This window comes from Anabrus simplex, chromosome 5 (genome assembly GCF_040414725.1).
Source record: "Anabrus simplex isolate iqAnaSimp1 chromosome 5, ASM4041472v1, whole genome shotgun sequence".
Classification (NCBI taxonomy): Eukaryota; Metazoa; Arthropoda; class Insecta; order Orthoptera; family Tettigoniidae; genus Anabrus; species Anabrus simplex.
This window is the reverse complement of record NC_090269.1, coordinates 25876317-25903181: the sequence shown is the minus strand read 5'-3', so window position 1 is coordinate 25903181 and position 26865 is coordinate 25876317. Positions and strand designations below refer to the sequence as shown.

The following is a 26865-nucleotide window of genomic DNA, read 5'->3' as shown; positions in this document are numbered from 1 at the left end:
TTATGACCACATAGGATCACTTTAGTCAGTCCGTCGTTCAGGTCTCTTTGAAGGGATTGTTCGGGCTTTGCGGTCCTCCCAGTACTTCTTCAGACGCTCCGATCTTCGTGCCCTTTCCTCAGTTGAAAATGTGCGTGTTGTTGGTTTGTTTTGTGTAAGGGTAAAGCGGAGGTTTGTATTCTTGAGTTTTGTATTCAATTTTATCTTATTTTTGGTGTCTTCTGTTGTAAGGCCTATTTCCTTCAGATCCTCTCTTACTTCTCTGATCCATTTACATCCTGTTGTGGTATTTTTTGAGACTAGATTGTGTTGTACTAGTTGTTTCAGAAGTCTCGAGTCCTGCATCCTCATGATATGTCCAAAGAATCCCAGTCTCCTCTTACGCATAGTATCTGTAATGGGTTCTAGCTCTTTGTACACGACTTTGTTAGGTATTAACCGCCACTGTCCATCTTTCTGATATTTTTTGTTGATACAGGTTCTTCCAATCCTCCTTTCAATTTTCTGAAGTCTGTCAGTCTTTGATTGTTTATTCAGGTAAAAGAGTGTTTCTGCTGCATATGTAGCTTCCGGTTTTATAACTGTGTTGTAGTGTTTTATTTTTGTATTTATTGATAGACATTTCTTTTTGTAGATATCCCATGTTAATTTTTGTGCTTTAGCTAATCTATTTGTTCTTACTTGGATTGAGATTTTTTCATTTAAGTTATGTGTTATTACTTCTCCAAGATATTTAAACTGAGTTACTATTTTGATTTTTTATTACCATTTATGGTGACTTCTTTTAGCTGTGTTGGTTTTTGGGGCATAATTTCTGTTTTTTCAAATGATATTTTGAGGCCAATTTTATTTGCAATGTTTTGAAGTTCTGATATCTGGGTTTTTGCTTCTTTTATGTCCACTGCCAGTAATGCTAAATCGTCAGCAAAACCCAGGCAATTTGTTTTGATTTTTCGGCCAATCTTTATTTTGGGGGGACATTTTCTAAACCATTCCCTCATTACCATTTCTAGAGCACAGTTAAATAATAGTGGTGAGAGCCCATCTCCCTGCCGTAGTCCAGTTTTAATTTCAAATGTCTCTGATGTTTCACCCCTAAACTTCACTTTTGACTTGGTATTGGTGAGAGTCAATTTTATCATGTTTATTAATTTGGGGTGTAGTCCAAGGTGTCTTAAAATTTTAAACAGAGATTCTCTATGGATGCAATCATAAGCTTTCTTGAAATCTACAAATGTTATCACCATATCTCTGTTTCTTCTCCTGTTATAGTCCATTATCAACTTAAGACTCATGATCTGATCAGGACAGCTCCTCCAGGGTCTGAAACCTCCTTGATATTCTCCTAGTTCTTTCTCAAGTTGTAAACTTATCCTATTAAGGATGATTATTGAAAATATTTTGTATGTTATGTCTAGGAGAGAGATTCCCCTGTAGTTATTAGGGTCGGTTTTGTCCCCTTTTTTGTGCAGAGGATGAATGAGGGCTGTTGTCCAGTGTTCTGGTAGTTCTTCTTTAATCCAGATAGAGACAAGTTGTTGATGGAGGGCAACTTTTGCTGAGGTTCCTGCATATTTCCAGATTTCCGCAAAGGTCTGATCTTCTCCTGGCGCTTTGAGCAGGATGGTGGGTCTCTTGTAAACATAAAGGAAGGATCTCTCTTTTCTACTATTTAAGATATCGCTGAAGTGCCTTTTCTCTTTCCTAAATATGCCCGCCGGGTACGGAAGTGCCACCTTATTCTCTTACTATTTCTAACCCCTTTGTTCTAAAAGTACAATAACCAAGTGGTCTCAATTCCAAATATAATCATAATGACATCTCTTCTGATAAACAGCCTGTTGAAATAGCAATTTACCGTCAAATAGCTCTTATTGCAGGTATATAAACTAGTATACACTTGAGTCAAAATGTTTAAACTCATCTTAAGAAAATTCCAGTTCTTTGTTAATTAGTAAGCAGCAGGGTGGTGGTTCAGGACGGAGGCACCTGCATAAAACACATTACTTGGTGAGATGAAATATATGTTACCTTAAAATGCTTGTAGAGGAGACATGTGTTCATTGCCAATGCTAGAATCCCACTATCCTACCCTCAAAACAAATTTACCATATTTCTCTAAATCCAAGACGACCCCCACCTTTTCCTTCAAAAAATTAAATCAGGCTTGAAGAGTGCTTTGTAAAATCATATGAATGCCTTTCTTGTACAAAATGCATTCTTAAACTATCTTTGTTTTCATGCCAACACTGAACATTGGCTTTAGTTACGCTGTACTTTTCTGCAGCTGCACAACCATTCTTTATTTCCATGGGTTTAATAACCATTTAACTTAAAACTGGCATCGCAATATCAAAGAAAACCCATTGAAAATTTGTCAGCAATACCTGTTCCACTTCGTCTCTACAATACGACGATTCATCAGGGAAATATTCCTGCTGTCTACAAAACTGTTACTTTCACTCAGCGCCAGGTAACTGGCTGCCTCTACATGCACATCTCGCTTGCCAGGTCTGGCCGACCTCAGCAGCTAGCAATGTATAGGCCTAATAAAGACGTGAACGTTGAAGGTCAACAAATGAGTTTATTGCACCTTGGTATGGCCATTCCGTCCTTGCATTTTTTGGCGCACATACCTGACAATTTCATCTCTGACTTCTTTAAAGCGTCCTTGTTGCAAGCAGTGAACACATTTTTTATACAGTGCGAATTTTTTTAAGCTATCTTTGTCTTCACGCTAACGCCAAGTATTGGCTTTAGTTAGGCCTATGCCGTATTTAATTGTGGTTGCATAATTATTCTTCATTTTCGTGTGTTTAATAACCATTAACTTAAAATTGACATCACTTTTGACTAGAACCCACTGAAAATTTGCCGGCAAAATCTGTTCCACGTATCTTTACAATGCGACAATCCATCACGAAAATAATTTTACTCTGCGTTAGGTACAGTAGATGTGTTATAACTCTGCCACTGAGTAGCTGTGGCCTTTCTAAGAATTTGAAGGCTCTCATGTTTTGATGCCATTTTAGGATTTGAGAAACGTTTTTGCAGAGGCTAATAGAATGTCATTCTCTCTTCACTATTTCCCGAGATCCAGTGACGTTACACAGAGGCATTGTACAACTGGTTGCCGTGGCTAGCGATGTACAGTATAATGAAGAGGTGGACGTTGATTGTCAACGAGTTTTTCGTGTGCGCATGGTGGGAGGTGAAAACAAGAAGCAAGGTTAGCATGGTAGCTGCTAGTGGTGTTCATAACTGTTAGGTCGCAAATGCAAGACGACCGTTGATTTTTCACGAGATTCTGAGAAAAAACATAGTCTTGGATTCGGAGAAATATGGTACTTTTATAACCAAACTCAGAGAAAGCTTACGTTATTACCCACAACACCCTGCTGAACACTCACTACCGTTGGATGCATTTCATGAAGCTCCCATAATTCAACGTAGTTAGATGTATTAGCCAACTTCGCTTCGCTAATGGATCCTAACAAGAAGCAAAAGTATATATAAGGAAACACTATGGATTACAGAGATTACTATGTTTAAAGTATGGCAACGTCTCAAGCTCAACGTCAAATGTGGCGTGGGTGCCAATAATGTGGGCCAATGGCTGACAAGAAACAGAGCCCCCGCATAGCAGGGGTTCAATCCCTTCAAGAGGCTTTCTGCTAAACACCCCTAATGTGTGAGACCAACAGTTTTTGTCATTAGCCAGGACAAGTGCAAACCAATAAATGTCAGCCCCTTCCCACAATACAAGCAATATATTTCCTTCAACAGCTGATAGCACTTGAAACTCATTGGGTAGCACCTTAAGATGCTTCAACTAACAAGAAAGGAGCAACACACTGCGCCAAGCCTCCATCTCAGCTCTCTGCGGCCCCGTCCGAGAGTTGTATCGGCAGCAGATTAGTGATATTTTAAATCAAAATATATACAAAGGCCTCTATTGTACACAAACTGACACACTATAAAGCAATGCTTTAAATAATGGAAAACAATGTCTTTTAGAGCTAAACTCGGTGCTTGTCTATGTGTCCCCCTTTTGCTTTGATTACTGCTCAACAAATTGTGGCATTCATATGGTTCATTTTTCCAACATCTCTGTGGTCATAGTTCACCATAATAGTAAAAGATCTTCACAAGTGTTGACAAAAGATTGTTTTGCCTTATAGATGAGTTACTACTACTACTACTACTACTACTACTGTATTCTGAAAAAAGTTTTTATGATTTCTTCAAAGAGAAGTTTCAGAGATTTCATTTTGGTTACTGTTGGGGTTAATTCTTTGATCGATGTTCATAAAAATATTTTCATATCTGTTAAGAAGAGCAGCTTTATTAATCATTTTTTAGGATGGAAAGATCTTGTTCAATGTCGGAAAATGAATGCTTACAGTCAGACATGTGTTTACTCATGGCTGAGAATCTACCATATTTTTTGGCGTTAACGTGCTCTAGATAACAAGTAGAGAAACTGTGCCCTGTTTGCCCGATATAGCTGGCGAGACAGTGGGTACGAGTCACTTTGTAGACTCCTGAATTTGAGAATTTAGATCTAGTATTGATTTTATGACGATTAAAAAACAAAGCAGAATTATTGTTGACAGTCTTAAAAGCTATATTAAAGTTCTGTCTTTAAAAACGAATTGTGTTTTGATATATCTTATCATTATTATAAGTAAATGTGATGTAGTTCCCCTTTTTGTTCACTTCTGGTTCTCTCGCAATAGTTTTTTTTTTTTTTTTTTGCTAGTTGCTTTACGTCGCACCGACACAGATAACTCTTATGTCGACGATGGGACAGGAAAGGGCTAGGAGTGGGAAGGAAGCGGCCGTGGCCTTAATTAAGGTACAGCCCCAGCATTTGCCTGGTGTGAAAATGGGAAACCACGGAAAACCATTTTCAGGGCTGCCGACAGTGGGATTCGAACCTACTATCTCCCGAATACTGGATACTGGCCGCACTTAAGCGACTGCAGATATCGAGCTCGGTCTCGCAAGAGTAGTCATAGGCTATTTCATATTTAATTGACAATTTTGTCAATGAATGATTTACTGAAACCATTCTTGATAGCTAGATTATAGATTATGTTCATTTCTTTCTTTAGATTGCTAGCCGATAAAGCGACATTGAAAGCTCTATGGATCAAACTGAAGAAAGTCGCCCTTTTTTGGGCTTCAGGGTGAAAAGAATTGATGGTAATATCTGTTTGTGTGTGTTTTCTGTAGATGTTGTAGGTAAGTTTCTCATTAGTGCTAGGGACAGTTAAATCTAGGGAATTCAATTATTTGTCAATTTCTGACTCTAGTGTAAATTTTTTTGAAGGATCTATCTGGTTCAAATGATGAAGAATTGTTTCACCATTACAGGCTTTCTGGTCAATTATAGTAAAAACGTAATCTACACAACGCATCCAAAAGACAATTCCCTCTATTTTGTTCAAGATCTTATTTTCTTCAAGATGGTTTGCATAGATCTCTACAAGTATGTCCGAAGAGGGTACTTCCATAGGGAGGCCTTCCTGTCGATAAATTATATTATTAAATGAGAAATAATTATTGGAAAGGACAAATTTCAAGATATTAATAAATTTATTAGTTTCATATCTGCTTAAAGAGGTGTGTTTGTATAGGTTGTTCTTAATTATGTTAATAGTTCTGTCGACAGGTATATTAGAATACTGTACATATTAGTTACATTGACACAGATATGTCTTACGGTGACCATGGGACAGGAAAGTGCTTGGACTGGGAAGGAAGCGGCCGTGGCCTTAATTAAGGTACAGCCCCAGCATTTGCCTAGTGTGAAAATGGGAAACCATGGAAGACCATCTTCACGGCTGCTGACAGTGGGGTTCGAACCTACTATCTCCCGAAGACTGGATACTGGCCGCACTTAAGTGACTGCAGCTATCGAGCTTTGTATTAGTTATGTCATAAGAATGTATTGTATAATGGGGCTGTAGTGTGAGGTTTGAGGAAATTTGGCAAAATTCAACTTAATTTTTGATGGGATTCTTATTTTTTCTTAAACAGTGTTTATTTAAAACTGTGATTACATGTGAGGTAGGATTTAACAGCCTCTTAGAATTGCACGTGACATCTGAACTCATGGTGCGAGATGAACTTGGCAGTGAAGGTTCGAATTGTAGATATTCAGTAATGTCAATTCAAAACAGTCCATGAAGGGTGAATGCAAAAGCTATATCGTACGAGTTAGGACTCATTAAATAATATTTTCAAATACAAATAACATATTCAACTTTTCGTAGTACAAGGTGAAATTGGCAGTTAAAGAATTAAAAATCTGCAGGATTTCTTCGTCAGGTGCCATATAGGTCAAGCGCAGCGTAAGTATGAGACAGGGCTCAACATATCCAAACTGGTACAAATGCATATTTGAATCCAAGTGTGAGACGAACATGGCAGATAAACAGTCACTTTGTTGAGGGTGTAGTATATATATTCAGCTCGACAAGAATATAAAATTGGTATTAAGGAATACGTTCCTCTGAGAGTTTAGAGGTTGACTGTGCCAGTAATTGTGGTGTATTGTTGCAGCGTTACGTGTAGGGTGGGGGCAGGTTTCTATGATGTTTATTGCGGGACCTAAGGCAGTAAAGCTATGGCGCGAGATGAAGAGGAACAGAGCGTGTTGGATAGTTTAGGTCTGGGGAGCAGCCATTGTTGTTCACCACATCACCCTCCATATTTCCCCTCCTTCCACTCCTCCTCCCCTACCGCTCCTTCCCTCTCCCCTCCTAATCCAACAACAGAACGAGGAAATCCGCGGGAGTTTAAAATAATACGAAAATTACGAATACGAATATTGCTCTGAAAATCGGGAGATCGGGAGGAACGATGAAAAATCGGGAGTCTCCTGCTCAAATCGGGAGACTTGGCACGTCTGCAAAACTAACGACATAGCATACTCACAAGGGAGATTCTTTTGTTTCATGACAATGTGCTACCTGACACAGCTACTCGAACCTCAGAACTCATTATTTCATTTGGTTGGAAACAATTTGATTATCCTCCATATAATCCTGACCTAGCACCTAGTGACTACCACTAGTTCCTACACTTGAAAATGCATTTAGAAGGTCAGCGCCATGACGACGATTACCTAAAAACGACCGTGCTGCAGTGGCTAGCAAATCAGGCAGCATATTTCTATGAAGATGAAATTAAGAAGCTGGTTTACAATATGACAAGTACCTTAATATGCTTGGAACTTATTTTGAGAAGTAGTTCAAGGTACAGGCTTGAAAAAACAAACATTTAAAAATATTCATTACTTTTTTCTATATCAGAATGGTACTTACTTTAAAAAAACACCTCCTACATTGTACCATGAAAACTGAAATATGTGGTGGTGAGGACAATGTGAAACAAATTAACAATATCACCAGGAAAGAGACAAGGTGTCCATGATTGGAATCCTAGAGAACAGACACACAACATCAAAACTGACATAGGAGAGACATGCAGATTGGATAAAATGCCAATAAACTGTGATGAATTATTTCTGATGGATGCCCATTACTTATGTATGGCTTAAGAAGTTATCACCGTAAAATCATATATACAGTATAATAATTTCGTATGGCTATTTCTAGCCGAGTGCAGCCCTTGTATGGCAGACCCTCCGACGAGGATGAGCGGCATCTGCCATGGGTAGGTAACTGCGTGTAATTGTGGTGGAGGATAGTGTTATGTCTGGTGTGCGAGTTGCAGGGATGTTGGGGACAGCACAAACACCCAGCCCCCGGGCCACTGGAATTAACCAATGAAGGTTAAAATCCCCGACCTGGCCGGGAATCAAACCCGGGACCCTCTGAGCCGAAGGCCAGTACGCTGACCATTCAGCCAACGAGTCGGACATATATACAGTAATACTAATACTGTATTACTCGGAATGCAGGATCCTTGTGGTCATACAATGCCTGTGTACTGAAGTTCTTTTCGAAATATAGTAATAGTTATTTAAACATGGACATGCACTTTCACAACATATTCCTTAGTATGACGGACAAAATATTTATTTTTATCACATGGACTAGCCAAAATTTCAGTGTTGGACAGGGCACCACAAACTTCCTTCCATGAGTGCAAAAAACAGTGAAACCTCGTTAGTGCGTTCCTCATTAACATGTTTTCCCACTTAGCATGTCGTAAATTCAAAGTCCTGATTCTAATCATGTTAATATAAAAAGACCTTGCTTATCGCACCTCGAATTTTCACTATTGTCGCTTAGTACGATCACATCTTTCATAGCCCTGAAAATGTTGTTTGTCATCCCTTGTGAAATGAGCGTGATTTCCAACACGGGTAAGAAAGAGCCTTCGCTACAGGTGCATGTTAACGGGAAAAGGCCTTGAATTCTTGAACTTCATAGGATAAGTTGCACTTTCGGGAGCGAGCCGTTAGCCTCAGGAATGTTCAATTGTGCTTGCTGGTTTACAGCAGGATTGCTGAATAACACAGTGAGCCTGTTTGTGCTTGTATTTCGCATTCCATTCAGAAATTAGAAATTAATTTTGTCTTGAGTAATACACTAATACAGTATTTAGTGATACAGTGAAGGGTAGTGAATATTTGTCGCCTGATAGCCTATATCTGGATTAGGAACATAATCGTGTGAAGTTGACTAGTGCGCGACAGCCTATTTGTGGATTCGGAAAAAGTCGTGAAATTCCTTACTAATGAGGACAAAATTAAAATCTATCAGAAAGTGGACTGGCACCCGCATCTTTAAGCGTGCAGAGGTAGCGTGAATGTTGAAACTCGCACCTTCAAGTTCCAACTCGATCATTCGAGTTGGTCAAATCAAAGTTTGGTCGATTTCAAAATGGCGGCCAAAGTCGCAGTCGCACATGTTCCAGTGTTACCTCCAATTCATTGTCTAAGAGTGTGACCACAAAATAATGTTTAATAACTCACTGCTCCAAAATAAAAGGCTTCTACTAACATTTGTTTTTAGAAAGAGTGTGATCTACAATAATTCTTTGATATTTTTATTGGGCCCCATGCAAATGTTTTCATATTTTTGTCGTCTGGTGTTTTTCACACCCTTCAGTGCACCGTTGTTATTTTATAATCCCCAGCAGAAAAGGTTTTCATATTTGTTCCCTCATGTTTTTTACACCTTTTAATATTCTCCTCTCATCTTTAGAAATGGTAGATAATAGTTCTCATTGTATCCGCAGTTAAATGACATAAAATGCCGTTGTCGGAAAAAGACGTATCTAGTGTTTTCATATCCCTGTTGGATAGCTTTTATTTGTGTATTCAGTGGTACGTTTTCTCACTTAATACTCTTTTTTTTTTTTTTTTTTTCCTTGTCCCCTGCCGAAATATCTTAAAGAGGTTTTACTCTATATGAATTGATGAAAGTCAAATTTTTCTCCTAAATTAGGAAGACAGCTTCGTATATCCTACAAACCCAAATACATTACTCCTCTCCCTTACTGTTAAAGCTGATTGTGTGTTTCACTGATGAAACAGCTGAAAATCATTGTTGGAGTGACATTTTCCCAATCTTTATCAATCATGGTCATCAATGTCAAAGTCAATATATTGGTCCTTTAACTGTTTCTAATGCTATACAAGACCATCATCACAATACGTTTTAAAATTTTGAATGACTTTTTGGTCAGGCATTTGTAATTTCAACATGATGTTAATAGAGAAGGGTTATTGTGAAATGTACAATTATCCAGAAAAAGCAAAATTTTCTGAATTTGTTATGCTCCTACATAGCGACTGCTCTATGGAAATCTCAATGGGAAATGGGATGTCTACAAAGAATTTCACTGTATCTCAGAAGATGGTTCAGTTAAGTGTGTGGATATGGCCGCCAGTGCGACGTAAAGCAAATAGAAAAAAAAAAAAAAAAAAAAAATCCCCCTCTGATTAGTGTTAATAGGAGATGGTTGCCCAGTTGTATTTCTTCTGAAAACGATAATCACCACCACCATTATGCATTACAGTATGCAGTATTTGGTACACAGTGGAGTGCTGTGAACATTTGAATGATGAAACAATTTGAATTATTAAACAATACTTGTGATTTTTAACTGTGAAATGCTTATAAGCAGCCTGTCATGCCAATAGCTTTAATTTAGAAAGTACAGTGAAACCTTGTTAGTGCCTTCCTTACCGGGCGAGTTGGCCGTGCGCGTAGAGGCGCGCGGCTGTGAGCTTGCATCCGGGAGATAGTAGGTTCGAATCCCACTATCGGCAGCCCTGAAGATGGTTTTCCGTGGTTTCCCATTTTCACACCAGGCAAATGCTGGGGCTGTACCTTAATTAAGGCCACGGCCGCTTCCTTCCAACTCCTAGGCCTTTCCTATCCCATCGTCGCCATAAGACCTGTGTCGGAGCGACGTAAAGCCCATTGCAAAAAAAAAAAGTCCCTTCCTTATTAATATGTTTTCCCGCTTAGCACATCGTAAATTCGAGGTCCCGATTCTCATCATATTAAATGTATATAAAATCACCTCACTTACCTTATCATGAATTTTCGCTATTACCGCTCAGTATGATCACATTTTTCCTAGCCGTGAAAATTATATTTGTCATCCCTTGTGAAAGAAACATGATTTCCAACTTGGGTAAGAGCCGTCGCCACAGTTGTGTGACTACAGAAGAACTGAACTTCACAGGATAAGTTGCACCTTCGAGGAGCAAGCCGTTAGCCTCAGGTATGTTCAGTTTTGCTTGCGATTAGCAGAGGGATTGTTGAATAACATGTGAGCTTATTTGTGCTTGTATTTTGCATTCCATTCAGAAGTTAGAAATTTATTTTGTGCTGAGTGCTACAGTGAAGTGTAGCGAGTACCTATTTGTCGTGTGATACAACATATCTGGATCAGGAACATATAAACCTACCTATTACGTTACGAATTTTTGCTATTACCACTTCGTACGAGTATGACCACATCTTTCCTAGCCCTGAAAATGTTTTTTTTCATTCCTTGTGAAAGAGACGTGATTTCCAACTTGGGTATGAGCCGTCGCCACAGTTGCGTTATTAGGGGAAAAGGCCTTCAATTCCTGAACTTCACAGGATAAGTTGCACCTTCGGCGAACAAGCCGTTAGCCTCAGGAATGTTCAATTTTGGTTGCCAGTTAGCAGCGAGATTGCCAAATAACACAGTGAGCTCATTTGTGTTTGTATTTTGCATTCCATTCAGAAGCAGAAATTTATTTTGTGTTGAGTGGTACAGTGAAGTATAGCAAATATTTGTCGCATGATACGGTAGCCTATATCTGGATTAGGAACATAATCATGTGAAATTGCTGCATATCTGTCTTGAGACAACCTAGTTATGGATACGGAAAATGAAGTGAAATTCATTACCCTTGAAGACAAAATTAAAATCTGTCAGAAAGTGGACCGGTGTCCGCATCTTAAAGCATGCAGAGGTTGCAAATGTTGAACTCGCACCTTCAAGTTTCAACTCGATCACTAGACTAGGTTGAAGTTTATTCAAAATGGCGGCAAAAGTCATTCCTCCTGGTTGCATATGATTGAGTGTAACCTCTAATTCATTGTTTAAGGCCGCTAATAGCGGTGGGCGACTAGTGACGCAACTAGTTGCTCTGGCGAGTCACAGACCATTGGATCAAATGGAGCCTATTAGCCGCGGGCGACTAGTGGCGCAACTGAGCCGGCAACTGCTCTGGCGTTTCATAGTTGCTCAGATGTGTGACGGGGCATTGCAGTAAATGTAACCTATTAGCCGTGGGCGACCAGTGGCGCAAACTAGTCGCCCGATGTACCTGCGCACGCATACGGAACATCACTCAAGTTTATGCTCTCCACCCACATATTGTTGGTGGTTGAGTGAATATTTTACTCGTTCATGTGCATTACCATATTGTGATAGTTGTTTTAATGAACATGGAAACAGCAAATAAACTAGCACAATAAGTGAAGGAGATGACAAAACTAATTGAAAGTAGAATACTGATCCAGCAAGTGACTGTGCGTTTTGGATCACGTAGCTGTCCGCTTGCATTCCGGAGATAGTGGGTTGGACCCCACTGTCGGCAGCCCTGAAGATGGTTTTCCATGGTTTCCCATGTTCACACCAGGCAAATACTAGGGGTGTACCTTAATTAAGGTCACTGTCGCTTCCTTTCCATCCCTAGCCTTTTCCTATCCCACCATCATCATAAGACTTATCTGTGTCAGTGCGACGTTAAGCAGTTTGTAAAAAAAAAAAAAAAAAAAAAGTGTAAAGAATTAATTTTTGAGGTTGAAAGAAAACTGGCCATTTGAGATTCCAGCACTGAAACTTCCAGAGACAAAGTAGAAAAACTGAATTCTTAGAAGAACATTTGAAAGAACTTCATTCCAGAATTCGAAGATAAACCCCTGGGCGAGAAGAGTGTTCAAGGTAGTTTTTTATACTACTTGTACTATTCAATGTAGAAATGTGTAACAATAAAAATTCTATATCATTTAAGTTTGTACCATTGTTTCTTTGTCTTGTTATGTTAGTGAATTATAGCTGAATTATAGCTCAGATGGACTGGGTAAATTGAAGAGCAAATAACGTTTTGTAGACATGAAGTTTTATTTAGAAAATTCTTAAATATTATTGACACAAGGTTTTTTCAGTATTTTATAAGAGAGAATACTTAACATTAAGTCAAGTTGTACAATAAACATGTTGCTTGTTTTTGCATACCTTATTTACTACTAGTTACTAAAACTATTTTAATCGCAAAGTAAATATTTTCACAGAAATAATTTTGTACAAATTAACATTCATGTTTTTCTAATTAGAATTATTTTAAATATATTTTGTTAAGAAGACACAGCCCGCAACAACTATGACGCCGTCAATAACTAATGTATATATGTGTGTATGTATGTACTGTATGTATGTATAGTATGTATGTCCACTCCTTGTCCCGTTTCTCTGCGGGTTGTGTATGAATTGAGATGAATCTTCGCAGCTAGTTTTTACGACCGGGTGCCCTTCCTGACGTCAACCTCATCAAAGGGCTAATGAGTAGGTTACTAATTAACTAAAATAATTTGATGGATTTGAATAACAAGAAATTTCAAAATTACGGTTAAATGTAAAAGATTTATTATGAGAAACAACGTAACGACTATGGCATGTCTTACCTCAGTGTGGGGAACAATTTTTCTTCTGCTGGGAAATACTTGTTTAGTCCTGTGTCAATTCCTGTTGTATATTATTTTATGTACCCAAGTAATTAGTAAAATGACGATTTTGACATCGACAACAACTGAAAAATTTACTGTAGCCAGCAGTTAGATTGTTAACCAATGTATAATATAATCATCTAGTCGGTCGAGAAACAGACATAGGATGTTTTCGCATTTTCCTAACCTTCAGTTTTTCACTTTGAATAGAAGAGCAAGGAGAAGTTCATCATAGGACACCATTCTCTATCTCTCTATTGACCATTTCCCGGATGTGAATTGAGCAATTATTCACAAGTCGCGCCACTGATCGCCCTTGGCTAATAGCAGCCTAAGAGTGTGACCAGAAAATGATGTTTAAAAACCTACTGCTCTGAAATAAAAGGCTTCTACTAACTGTTTTAGAAAGAGTGTGATCTGCAATAATACTTTCATTTTTTTTACCCCGTGCATGTTTTCAAATTTCTTTGGTGTTTTTGGGAAAGGTTTTCATATTTGTTGTCTAGTGTTTTTCAGACCTTTTAATACTTTCCTCTCATATTTAGACATGGTAGATATAGTTTTCACTGTACCCACAGATACAAGACGTAAAATGCTCTCATGTCGGAAAAATCGAATCTTGTGTTTCCATATCCCTGTTGGATAGCTTTTATTTGTATATTCAGTAGTATGTTTTTTCGCTTAACACGTTCTGTTTTGTTGTCCCCTGCAGAAATGTCAACGAGGTTTTATTATATCAAAATACATACACTTTTGCGATGTACTAAGGTGTTTTCAAGGTATTATACCAACAGTTCAAATTATTACAAAATCTGAATAATTGAAGTTTGAATTAGCAAAGAGCTGACTGCACCATGTTTTGCTGTTAATACCGTTTTACCTGTGTTTTCCCCATTACTGAGATGACATATTATCTACTTTGAACATAATGAAAAAATGTGCAAAATGGTCACTTAATATGTACACTACACAATAAATATCATGATGAGCAATTAAATCCAAAATCAAGTTCAATTTTGAGAATTTGTTTTTCCTTCTCCTTGCATACTGGGTAGAGTTAAATATTTCATCAATACACCTAATACATTAACAAAGAAGATGATGCCTTACCTGCTTTACCTTCTGGACTATCAATTTTAGAAAAGTTGATACAGAACTGCAGAAGAGCATCTATCGACGCTTTGCGGATGTCTTCTTGGGGATACATAATTAACTTCATAATATCTTCAAAACATCTTTGCAAATATGGAAGGAAAGCATTTCTAGAACAGAAAAAGAAAGAAAAGTAACTTGGCTGTCCTGTTAGAGCTAGAACTGTATGAGGCTTAACTTCAGAGTATGAACTAACCCGGTATACAAAGCAAGTTCCCTCAAGGCTAAACAGGCTTCTTCCTTCTCCTCTACATAAGCATTCTCCACACTGTATCCTGCAACATATAAAGATTAACAATAACCTGTTACACATTTTCCTGACCTTATGATTAGCATCCCAAGTACCATCTTTTTTCACACCTACATACAGTATTACTGTAGAAGTAGCTTTGATGTAGAGATTTTCTTAATAAAAAACCTTCAATACTACTGTAACTTACACATGAAGTTTTTGTAAACTGGTTCATTTTATCAACCCTTTGGTGTCCCGTCAATCTCGGTGCAACATTGTTAATATGGAGCCAGCGCCTGCGCCCCATATTCCCTCAGCTGTGTTTGCCCTGTTATAGTGTGCGAAGTGTAGCCTCGTGGTGAACAGAACAACATAATGGTACAACGCCATTTGGACCCCGTTTTGCAGGGTAGAATACTTGGCCGCCAGGAAGCAGGCCAGATACAGATCGAAGTTCCCGTATCCTTGAATGTGCCACAAAGTTTCATTTCCAGGCTTTGGAGATGATTTCGAGACACAGGAGATGTTAGTCGTGGGTCAGTACCAGGTCGACCAAGGGTAACCACCCCACATCAGGGCCGATATCTGACCTTAACCACCTGACGAAATCGGAGTGCACCTCCAAGACAATTGTTGGCGGAGCTTGCAGCCATCTCAGGGGTTACCGTTTTCCCGGCAACTGTGTACCGGAGGCTCAGAACAGCAGGGCTGTTGTCTGACGTCCAGCAGTGTGCGTCCCGCTCACTCCAGCATAGAGACTGCAGAGCCGTCAACATCGAAACTGGACCCTGAATGAATGGAGGCATGTCCTTTTCACAGATGAATCCCGCTTCAGTTTGCAGAACGATTCCCGTCGCACATTCATCTGGAGAGAACCGGGTAGCCGATACAATCACAGGAACATCGTGGAGCGGGACCAGTATGGTGGTGGTGGCATCATGGTGTGGGGCGGCATCATGTTGAATGGCCGTATGGACCTGCACTTCTTCATGGGTGGTCCGTGGAACACTGTTAACGCTCAGAGATACAGGGATGAGGTACTGAGACCACATGTTTGACTCTTCAGAGGTGCGGTTGGTCCAGACTTCCTCTTAATAGACGATAATGCCCAACCGCACTGCGCTGCTCTGGTGGATGAATTTCTGGCTGGGGAAGACATTCATCGCTTGGACTGGCCAGCCAGGTCTGCGGATAACATTCCTGGGATGCATTGGGGAGGCGAACTGTATCCCATAATCCTCCACCAAGGACCCTCCAAGACCTTCACATTGCCCTTTTGGAGGAATGGGATCGAGTGCCACAAGAGCTATTGGACCATCTGATAGAGAGCATGCCACATCGCTGCAAAGCATGTGTGGCCGTTAGGGGTAACCATACACACTGTTCACAGCATATTTTGTTGTGGAAGACATTACCAAGTTTTGATAGTTATTGTCAAAGGTGTACCTTAGCTATCAGAACCTTTCTGACACTATTTTTTTTTTTTTTTTTTTCTTGGACAAGTTGTGTGACATATGGTATGCGATTCAGCTTCCGTTTGTTCAGCAATCCGTCTGACATTCCTATCAGGGGGTATGGCCTCGTTTAGTGATTATACTTTAGACACTAGTGTATTCCTCTGTACAGTGCTGTCATCTGTGATTCATTTGCTTATTTTAGAACAGTTATATCTTGAAATATACCATCTATGGAATAATGTTTAGCAAGATGGTGTTTATTAGCTGCAGCATGCATATCAACGATATTTAGGAGCAATTGTGTGATAGTAGTAATTCTGATGTTGATTTTTCTGTCCGACCGAGAAGCTACATAACACAGATGCTTGAGAGGACAAGAAAAGAAAGGATTAGAAATAGAAAGACAGAAAAGTGATGGGTGGTTGGAGGGAGACTTCACCTTACCAAGGAAGCCAGGACTCCATCCCAATAAGTATTTTGAAAGTACCGCCGGATAAAAAATAACACTATGAGTGATGTTGACTGACTGATAATATAAACATTTGTACAGATTTACTGTACAGTACATTTCCTAACATATTCATCGCCATGACATAATCATTGTGTAGTACCATAGCATAATCATCGCATTGTATTTTCCCAGTTTTAAAATAGGTATATAAAGTTTCACGGAATCGTCGCATCGTACGATCATATTATGTATGGCAGCTTCATGCTGCAAGTATAAGGACGATGTTTACAAAGTGAATGATGTTACGCCTCTGGATACTCAGGTGATGTTTTTAAGTACTAGGTGAAGTTTTGAACTATCCTGTAAGGCTAGGTTTACACTAGCAAGTTATTACAGCAATTTACAGTACTCGAGCAGAGCAACTTGCTGTGCCAACTGCAAGTCCAAATTCTTCAGCAAGCTGACTTGTGGCAGTTAACGATTTCCTTGGCATGACGCTTGCAGCCAGTCACGTGCTAGCACTGTAAAGGACACATCGTGAGCTTCTGCAAGTTACTTGCACTGATAGAATCCGATCCTATTTTGTGCAAGTGGAAGGTGCAAGTTGTTAAGCAGGTGATCACATTTCACACATTTATTTCTCTGTATATTGTAATTTAATTTAGAAAATGTAATTCAATTCATGCAAGCACCACACTACTCAATGGTCCAGGAAGGACACTGGTGAATTAACAGAAATTAAAATATAGAACAAACAAACAAACAAACAAACAAACAAACAAACAAACAAACAAACAAAAGCAAACAAACAAACAAATTTGGAACATGTACAGCAGTGAATTCAAAGACAGAATTAAGACACCCAATGCTTTCAGTACCATTGCAAAGAATTTTAACACGCCACCGAAGGAAATACTGCGAGAATGACACAACCAGAAAACACAGTTTTCCCCGGAAATGAAGAAGCCTGTAAAAATAGAAAGTGGCTACTCAGGGATACCGGCCGATTCTCAGTGGCCGTACTTTTCAGGTATGAAATTCATTGAGAATAGCAGAGCAACAATTTTGAACCTAGTATGTTTCTTAACAAAGGTAAACTATTAAAACAATAATAATAATTATTTATTTATTAATTTATTATAATTAATTTCTTTTTTTCTGTTCACTGTATAGTACGCGAACTTTTTCTTGAGCCCTGAGCTCCATAGTGCTGAATGGGAACTTGGGCTCAGGAAAAGGTTTGCGTACTATACTTCTGCTGTAACTTAAATTAACTGTGTTTCTCCAATCTTCCTTGAGAAGAAAAGAAGAAAAAGAAAAAAAAAGACAAGGAGGAAGCAGAATTTTAATACCCTTCTGTATACCGTTTAATCTCGAATACCACCCGCCACCGAATAAGATCCACACACTTATTTTGAAAGAACAACATTTAAAAAAAGAAAGAAGTCAAAATTATTTATATTTTTACTAACACACATCAAATGATTAGAAAATACAAATAAAACTAAACAAACATTTCCAGAACAATATTCAACGACTTCATTCATCATAATCATCAGTACCAACTTCGGAACTTTCATCACCATCACCTTCCCACAAAATGTCATCATCACTGCCATCCATAGCATTAGAAATGCTACATTTCCTGAAGCTCTTCCGTATGAGGTCTCCAGGGATACGATTCCATGCTGTCAAAATCCACGAACATAGCAGCTGAACTTCCGGGCGCTGAATGCGAACAGTTGGCGTCAGTGTGCGATTATCAGCCGCCATCCATTCTGTATAGAGCTGTTTAAAGGCTGCTTTAAATGGACGGTTCACTAAGGGCCGGTTGCATAAACCATTTGATCTTGGATCAGAGACAAAATTGATCTCGGTTTCACCCTAAACTCGGATTTTTTGTTGTATAAACGTTTACCTGAGATCAATTTGTGCTGAATTAGGTTTAACTTTGACTGGAGAAATTTCTTCGATTAAACTCTTTGATCCCAGTTTAAGGAGTTGTTTTCTATTCGAGATACAAGAACAGCTGATTGTGAACATACTATTACATTTGTTGTTACGATAAATCATAAGTAAATACACAAAAGACTAAGCTAATACACTGTCAGCTATAGTAGTTGTCTGTATATAAGCTATATTACGCTTCGTATAACGCAGTGAAGCATAATTCTACAACATAACCTCTATGAATTACTTACGTCCATGTTTTACAGATGTCTGATTATTGGTATATGGAGGGTTATTCAGCTAAGTTGTTAGTTGTCCATCTCAAGTGTCATTATGGACCGCTCAAGATAGTTTAACGTCAATATCATCTGAGATAATGCTATTTCTTTCTTTCTTAATCTGTTTACCCTACAGGGTTGGTTTTTCCCTCGGACTCAGCGAGGGATCCCACTTCTGCCGCCTCAAGGGCAGTGTCCTGGAGTGTGAGACATTGGGTCAGGGGATATAACTGTTGAGAATGACCAGTAACTTGCCCAGGTGGCCTCACCTGCTATGCTGAACAGGGGCTTTGTGGGGGGATGAGGAGATTGGAAGGGATAGACAAGTAAGAGGGAAGGAAGCGGCCGTGGCCTCAAGTTAGGTACCATCCTGGCATTTGCCTGGAGGACAAGTGGGAAACCATGGAAAACCACTTCCAGGATGGCTGAGGGAGGAATCAAACCCACCTCTACTCATTTGACCTCCCAAGGCTGAGTGGACCCCGTACCAGCCCTTGTACCACTTCTGAAATTTTGTGGCAGTGCTGGGAATCGAACCCGGGCCTCCAGGGATGCAGTTAATCACACTAACCACTATACCACAGAGGCGGACGATAATGCTATTAACTTTGCTTTTAAAAATGGAACTGTACTGTTTTCTACACCTACAGTACCCTTAAATCTACAAACATTACAAGTTCAGTACTGTGATTATTCCAAAAATAAATCCAAGTACTTCTCTAGAAAATGTAATGTATTCAAACGTGCTTCATTTGCCAACTAGGGACTGCTCTGATCGATTCGCGCTACGTATGAAACATGAGCTAGCTATTGGCATGCAGAGTTGCTTCACCTTTTCCTGATAGCTACGTATTTGCTCTGCTGTGCTCATAAAAGCACTATGACCAAATTTATGATTTTAAACCTTTTCAAGTTCATATCACCGTAGCTAACAGGTACCGTAAAGGAAAAATGGACATGCGATGAGTTCTATGTGACAACATTTTTATCCTGACGTGATATTATAACCACACAAGACTGAATGAGTCCTACTGCAACTGGGAAATTACCACTTCTTAACACTAATAGATTCTTCAAAAAATGAATAAAAGAAAGAATGGCCATGAAGATCGTGAAAATGAAAGACTCACTAGGCTTCGCAAACCTAATAACGTGGGGATCATAAAAAAGAAAAAAAAATGATTGACCGAGGGAAGTTTGATATCCGTTTCCCATTCATCTGTGTTCGCTACAAGAAAAATGTATGAAGAAATTTCAGTACATGCTGCAAATGATGTACATTTGTCGACAGTCAAGGCTGACAACTCGTGCAATGTCTCGCCTCCCTTCCCCTCACCGCTACCTTCCCCGTCTCCACGACCGCACTCATACAACACACGCAGCAGTAAGTCAGTTACCATCAAACCTCAGTAAACAACCAAGGGACCAGTTCACACACGGGTAAGCATGATCCGTTACCTTCTCCTTACAGTGCTACAGTCTTTAAGTTTCTAATAGCTGACACTCATATTATTTCCCCTTTTACTTCTTTTACAGGGTTTTAAATTTCACATACTAGATCAGTAATTCTCCGTTAGGAGAACAATGTCAACATACTACTGCACAAATGATAACTGAAACACAACGCAAGGAATCCCATAAAGGCTAATTTACGCCGATCTAGACGATGCTTTATCACCAGTGAACTTCGTTTTTCAACCATCATATGTGATTTTTAACGTTTATCATCATGTTTATTCTTAAAAAACAGCAACATAGTTTATAATAAGATCTCACCCTGATATGAAAAACTGATTTTATCATAAACAGTCTAATACAATCGAGCGTAGATATATTGGACAATGATTTCTAAGAACATCTAATTACTATATATTATTTTTAACATTTCAAGCCATCCATTCCATTTTTACATTTCAAGCAGTTTTAATGATCAATTTTTGTTTTAATAGACACAAATAATCTTATTGATTATTTTTAAAGTGTTAAATTCATATATTTTTATCAATGTATATTAGACATTCTTTTGTGATATACGACAGGATCAGGGCCCTGACCCACCAATGATTTTATGTTACCTATTGCTGATGATGCTCACTAAGATTGAGCGAAACATGTCCGATTTGTAATTAAAATGGTTTCATTCTAATTATAAGGATTTTGGGTATTGGAAAGGTGGTTTTTTAAATATAATAATTTATTAGTCAAGGCTAGCTCAATTCAACCTGTATTATCCAAGGGGCAAAGCAATTTCGTAGTTCATTTGTTGACAGTCACATGGCCAGGTCAATCCCACCATTTAAGTATCATCCAAGGGGCAAAGCTATTTCGTATTTCATTTGTTGACAGTCACGGCCAGTTCAATCCCACCATTTAAGTATTATCCAACGGACAAAGCTATTTCGTGTTTCATTTGTGTTGCGGTGTTGCAACGTCCACTTTTCTGAACTCCGATTACATTTGAACTACACATGTGTAAACCAAGTTCAGGTTTATACAACGCGACAAAGTCGTAATCTCAGTTCATTTTCGGAACTAAGTTCTAAATAGATCTCCGGTCAGATGTTTTTATGCAACCAGGCCTAAGATATCCAGCGGCTGTAGCACAGATGTCATCCCGCCCAGAATGACTGCTAGGTCGGTTTTTCCTATCCTTGATGTTTCTTCACAGTGCCTGTTGTGTTGCCACGGTAACTGTCGAGAACAAGCAAGCTCTTCTGTCCCAATATTGCACCAGGGCGACGTTGCCAGACACACTTTACCCAGTCTTCCACAAATGAACTGCCCATTCAGCTGGAGTTGTGAGATCTGACGATAACACCAGCGGGTGGATTTTTAGAAAACGTCTTTCGCTTGAGAACAATGTACGGTGGCAATTTGGTTCCGTCGGCGAGAATACACAACATTACCGTACACTGTTGTTTTTCATTACCACCTGTTCTAATGGTAACACTTTTCGCACCTTTAACATTCACAGTCCTGTCCACATAGACTGGCGTCTGATCTGCATTACCAATTTGGCGAAAGCAAAAATGCATTTTCCTTCCGCAACCGAATTATGTGACGCTGAAACGACAATAACTTCTCATCGAAGGCACCAGGAAGACGCTGTGAAATTTAGGTACGCCTTCATACACTCAACCCATTTCTTTTATAAAAATTACAAACCCATCCTCGGCTTGCCTTAAACCCTTCCGATGAAAGTTCCTTTGCGATCTCTAATGCCTTTAGCTGACACATTTCAGTTGACACACCATATCCCAATTCCCGCCTTTCTGTCACATATTTATAAAAAAAATTTTTTCAATTTCTGGAAACTGTACACTCAGTCCACGAAAAGCTCTATGATCACCACTACATGTTAATAGCACATTTTTCTTCTTTCTCCAATCGCGAATAAACGACTCGTCAATATTGTATTTCCTACTGTTGGCACGATTTCCAATAATTTCGGCTTCCCAAACTACTTTCAGTTTCTCACTCGCAGTAAAAGATAGCAAACACTTTTTGGGCTCCATGTTGATACTCCGAGAATGTCCGTGAGACTGACGCCAAGCACAGAAGTAGCATATACTGAGAGCAGAGAGAGCATTGTTGCCAAGCCGCGCCGGCAGTGATGCCCGATTTACATGCATTCAGAAAGATAAATTTCCCAAAATTCTAAATAAGACCCGCAGCCAATTCTGGAAGCAATATTTTCGAAAAAACAGTGCGGGTGGTATTCGAGATTATATGGTATTTTCTCTTCTTCGTCTCCAATCTTCCTAAAAAAATAATATGATGATGTTAATGAAAAAGCAGAAGTGGAAGAAGAAGAAGAAGAAGAAGAAGAAGAAGAAGAAGAAGAAGAAGAAGAAGAAGAAGAGAAATACAAGGAGGAAGAAAAATTTTAAGACCCTCCTGTATATTTTCTCTACTTGTTCAATCTTTCTTAAGAAGCAGCAGAAGAAGGAAAAGAAGAAGAAAATAAATTAACAAAGAAGTAGAAGAAGATGTGCTTTCATGTCAGAATAGGCTAAACTGAATTTTACAATATCAGGATTATCATGTTCCATAATAACAGATGTAACCTTGTGCAAAGGCAGAGCAGCACCATCAACATCTTTTCTTCTGTTTACAAAGTTTGAAATAATATCCTTCTGAATATCAACAAAAATCTTCCCTGTTCATTTTATTATCAGTGAACGAGTATTTTACTTTTGCTGTTTCAATGGCATCACACCATTGGTTGAGGTAATATATACATACTTTTCCTCTTTTTAATAGCTACAAAATCCCTATCCAAAGGCATTTATTAATTAATTAATGTTTATTTATTTATTTATTGTATGGCATGTACACATCAGTAAATATAAATTATAACAACATAATACAAAATAAAGATCTGAGTACTACAAAGATAAGTCCATATGGCCAAAGTAACGTAAAGCTTCTGGAGTAGCGTTCAGGAAATCACAGAAATGTCCAATGTAGGCTCTTTTGGTGCACTCCATCACTATGTGCCAAACAGATTGGATTTCAGCCCCACAGTCACATGTTGGAGATTGTATTTTCCCCCATTTGAAGGGCATCAGCATATCTACCATGGCTCGTATGGATGCGATTCAGACTGGACTAAACCAAGAGTGGCTGATCTAATCCTGGAGGTTTTCTTGTCAAACATGGTAAAGTTCTGCATTGTGGGGGAACAACTTTCCAGCCACTGTTGTTTCCAATTGCTCATGTAGAAGCCATCATCATGTAAAGCTTTTGCTGTGAGAATGGCTGGGTGTCTGGATCTAAGCCTGTTTCATTCGATGTTCGGAATGTCAGCAAGAACAGGCAGTTATATATCAACGATCTCCCAATATTCCAGAACAAGGGTACTCTTTCTTCTATCTTGTGGCGGTGGTATATGACTCAAAACAGGCAGCCAATAAGTGGGGGTAGATCGTATTGTTCCACTAATGATGCACATTGTTCCATTTAATACGCAATTGACTCTTTTTGTATGAGCACTTTTGATCTACACAGAGGCACAGTATTTGGCTGCAGAGTAAACCAGGCCAAGTGCTGACACTCGTAATGTGTTTGCTGATGACCCCCAGCTCGTACCACAAAGCTCATGCAAGATGTTATTTCTGCTTCTCAGTTTGGCAGCTGTTTTGATCAGAAGTTCTCTATAATGCAGTGTTCTATCTACTGTGACTCCAACGTATTTTGGATTCATGTTATGCCTGAGTATAGTTCCTTCAAAGTTCACATTCAGCTTTCAATTGGCTGATCTATTACAAAAGTGGAAGCATGATACTTCTGTCTTCATAGGATTAGGCTTTAATCTCCACTGTTTGAAATAGTTACTCAGAGTGTCTAAGTCAAAAGTTAGGATGTCTTCAGTTGTCTTGAAGGTTGCATGCTGTGTTGCTATAAACCAACCATCAGTGTAACCAAATTTCCTGGATTTTGTTGATGCCATATCTGCTATATAAAAATTGAAGAAGAGAGGTGCGAGCACTGAACCTTACGGAAGACCATTGTTAAGTGTTTTGGTAACACTATTATCCTTTCCCACAGTGACAGAGAAAGTTCTTCCAGCTAGCATGCTGTCAATGAGGAAGATGGTTTTTTGACACTGAATGACTTATAAAGCAACCCGTGCCTCCAAACTGTTTCATAGGCTGACCTTAGATCTAAGAAAGCAACAGACGTCTTCATTTTTAACTGATATCCTGCTTCTATACAGGTTGTTAGACATAGAACTTGGTCAGCACAACTTCGAGCAGGGCGCAATCCGGCATGTTCTACTGGGATATTCTGGAGTATCATTGGACTAATTCCGTTATACAGAAGCCTTTCCAGAGGTTTGAAGAGTAAGCTCAGCAAGGCAACTGGTCTACTGTATAGTTTTTTGAATCGGGCGAGTTGGCCGTGCACGTAGAGGCGCGCGGCTGTGAGCTTGCATCTGGGAGATAGTAGGTTCGAATCCCACTATCGGCAGCCCTGAAGATGGTTTTCCGTGGTTTCCCATTTTCACACCAGGCAAATGCTGGGGCTGTGCCTTAATTAAGGCCACAGCCGCTTCCTTCCAACTCCTAGGCCTTTCCTATTCCATCGTCGCCATAAGACCTATCTGTGTCGGTGCGACGTAAAGCCCCTAGCAAAAAAGAAAAAAAGTTTTTTGAATGGTCACTTGTTTTCCATTGTTTAAGTATTGCAATAATTTTAGATTGCTTCATCTTGTTGTTTATTAGGCCTATTATTATTATTATTCTGTGTATCTGAGAGAGGAGGTTGTGGATTCTTTGTTTCCATTACAGAATATTGTACCATTTCCATATGGTATGAAAGCAACAACACAAGTGCCGATGCAGAAACTGAAGCTTGTCGCGACCCAAGAATATGGCGCTGGAGTGGTCTAGACATATGTTCATCTATACATATCGTGAGTGTAAAATGGTAAAAGTGAAGAAATGGACTTTACTCACATTTTAAACTTGAGAATGTATAATTCTTGTCATATAAGATTAATTTTAAGTATTCTGTAGTTTATAACATGTATTGTATAAGACGAAACCAAAGGGAAATGCAAATAGGTTAGTATAACGTAGGAAAAAATATCGATAGTTCATAAGTATAACAGTGGCGACACCTGTGTATCGATTATCAAGGTATACTCTTTGAAACAAAATGTTATACGTCTCTTAGAATATTCTGTTACATGTCTTTGTTATAATGAAAAATCAAAAGGCAGATTATTATTGCTGTGTGATCTTGAGAAGATTGTAATTGAATTGAGAAGCTATCACGAAAGTATTAGGAGGAAATCGAGAGGATATTGATATAGTCTTGAGAAAGAACTGTAATACACTACAGGTCTTTCAAAACTGTGGTATAGCTGACCAATATTGTGAAGATATTGAAAGTTATAAGAAATCCAAGCCATTATATTGAAATCAACTACACGTGTAAGGATTCCAAGTTGGTATCTTGTAAAGAGTTAATTAAAGCAATGGGTATATGGTGGTGTTCAGTGTAATATGTCTCTGTGTGAACTTGTTAATCTAACACTAGACTGTTTCAGGTTTGATCTGCTTGAAAGAAATATATGACTGTTTGGAACATGTATTGTACTAATGATATGAGAGGCTAAGATGTGAGAGTAAGCTCTGGCCGCGGTAATGACGCGGTTATGTGGAGAAATGCCTGGACCACGCGCATCCACGAACCCTGGTCCCCAAGTCAGTAAATCAATTATTGATAATAATGCTCTTTCTGGTAGACTTTATTTCTTTTCTTAGTAGTAAGATGTAATTTTGAAGTATCAATTGATGTCCTGAAGTACATCGTTGGAACGTGGGGTATGATATTTTGCGATCTACACACACACACACGTTTGAAGATGGAATATTGGAATTTATACGGTAATATGTATAGAAAGAAACCTGGACTGGGACACAGTGTTGGAGGAGGAGTGGTGGAAAGACCGAAGAAAGTGGAGAGGAACCATATTTGCCCCTACCCGGCTACAGCTGGATAAAGGGAAATGATGATGATCATGATGATGATGATGATGATGACGACGACGGTAATATGTGCGTGTGTGATCATTTGTTGAAACAGGTCGACCTTGATGATGTTTATATCAATCTAAGTCGTTACATTTGCTTGATAAATAATGCAATGTGAATATGTGTGACATATATCGGCTTATATTTGATGCATATCGGTACTGCTAAGGGAATGGTAGCTACACACAGGAAACGGTGATGTGGTTTGCAATTAGTGATGTCGTAGGTGAACGTTGCAAAATGGATGTAGAACTAACGGTTGAGTATTGATCACGGCATGGTTTCTAATGATAATTAGGCAAATATGGTATATCGTGGTGTTTCAAAGGGATAATACACAAGTAAGTAGTGTACTTGATGTGAATTTATGAGTGATAATGGATATGTGGAACGATATTATATGGTTTAAAGTGTAATGATAATATGAGTGATGAGTGAATATTAATTAACGGTGATGCTGGTACCAGTTCTGATAGACGATATGTCAGTGTTGAATTACACTGTGATATGCAACCAAAACTTGTGATGAGTTTGTGTGTACCTAATTCGTATTGGTTATGAGATGTGCTATGCATTTAAGATTATTGAAATTCGTATGAGGT

General features: G+C 38.9%; 1 protein-coding gene across 1 annotated transcript in view; it reads right to left on the bottom strand.

The window, feature by feature from the left end:
* LOC136873685 (importin-4) overlaps positions 1 to 26865 on the bottom strand; it is a 218501-nt gene that overhangs the window by 57634 nt on the left and 134002 nt on the right. Inside the window, exons 12-13 of the mRNA XM_067146801.2 lie at positions 14548 to 14626; positions 14310 to 14461 (exon numbers count right to left, since the gene is read on the bottom strand). Coding sequence (XP_067002902.2) covers positions 14310 to 14461; positions 14548 to 14626 — 231 coding nt within the window. The remainder of the gene's footprint in view (positions 1 to 14309; positions 14462 to 14547; positions 14627 to 26865) is intronic.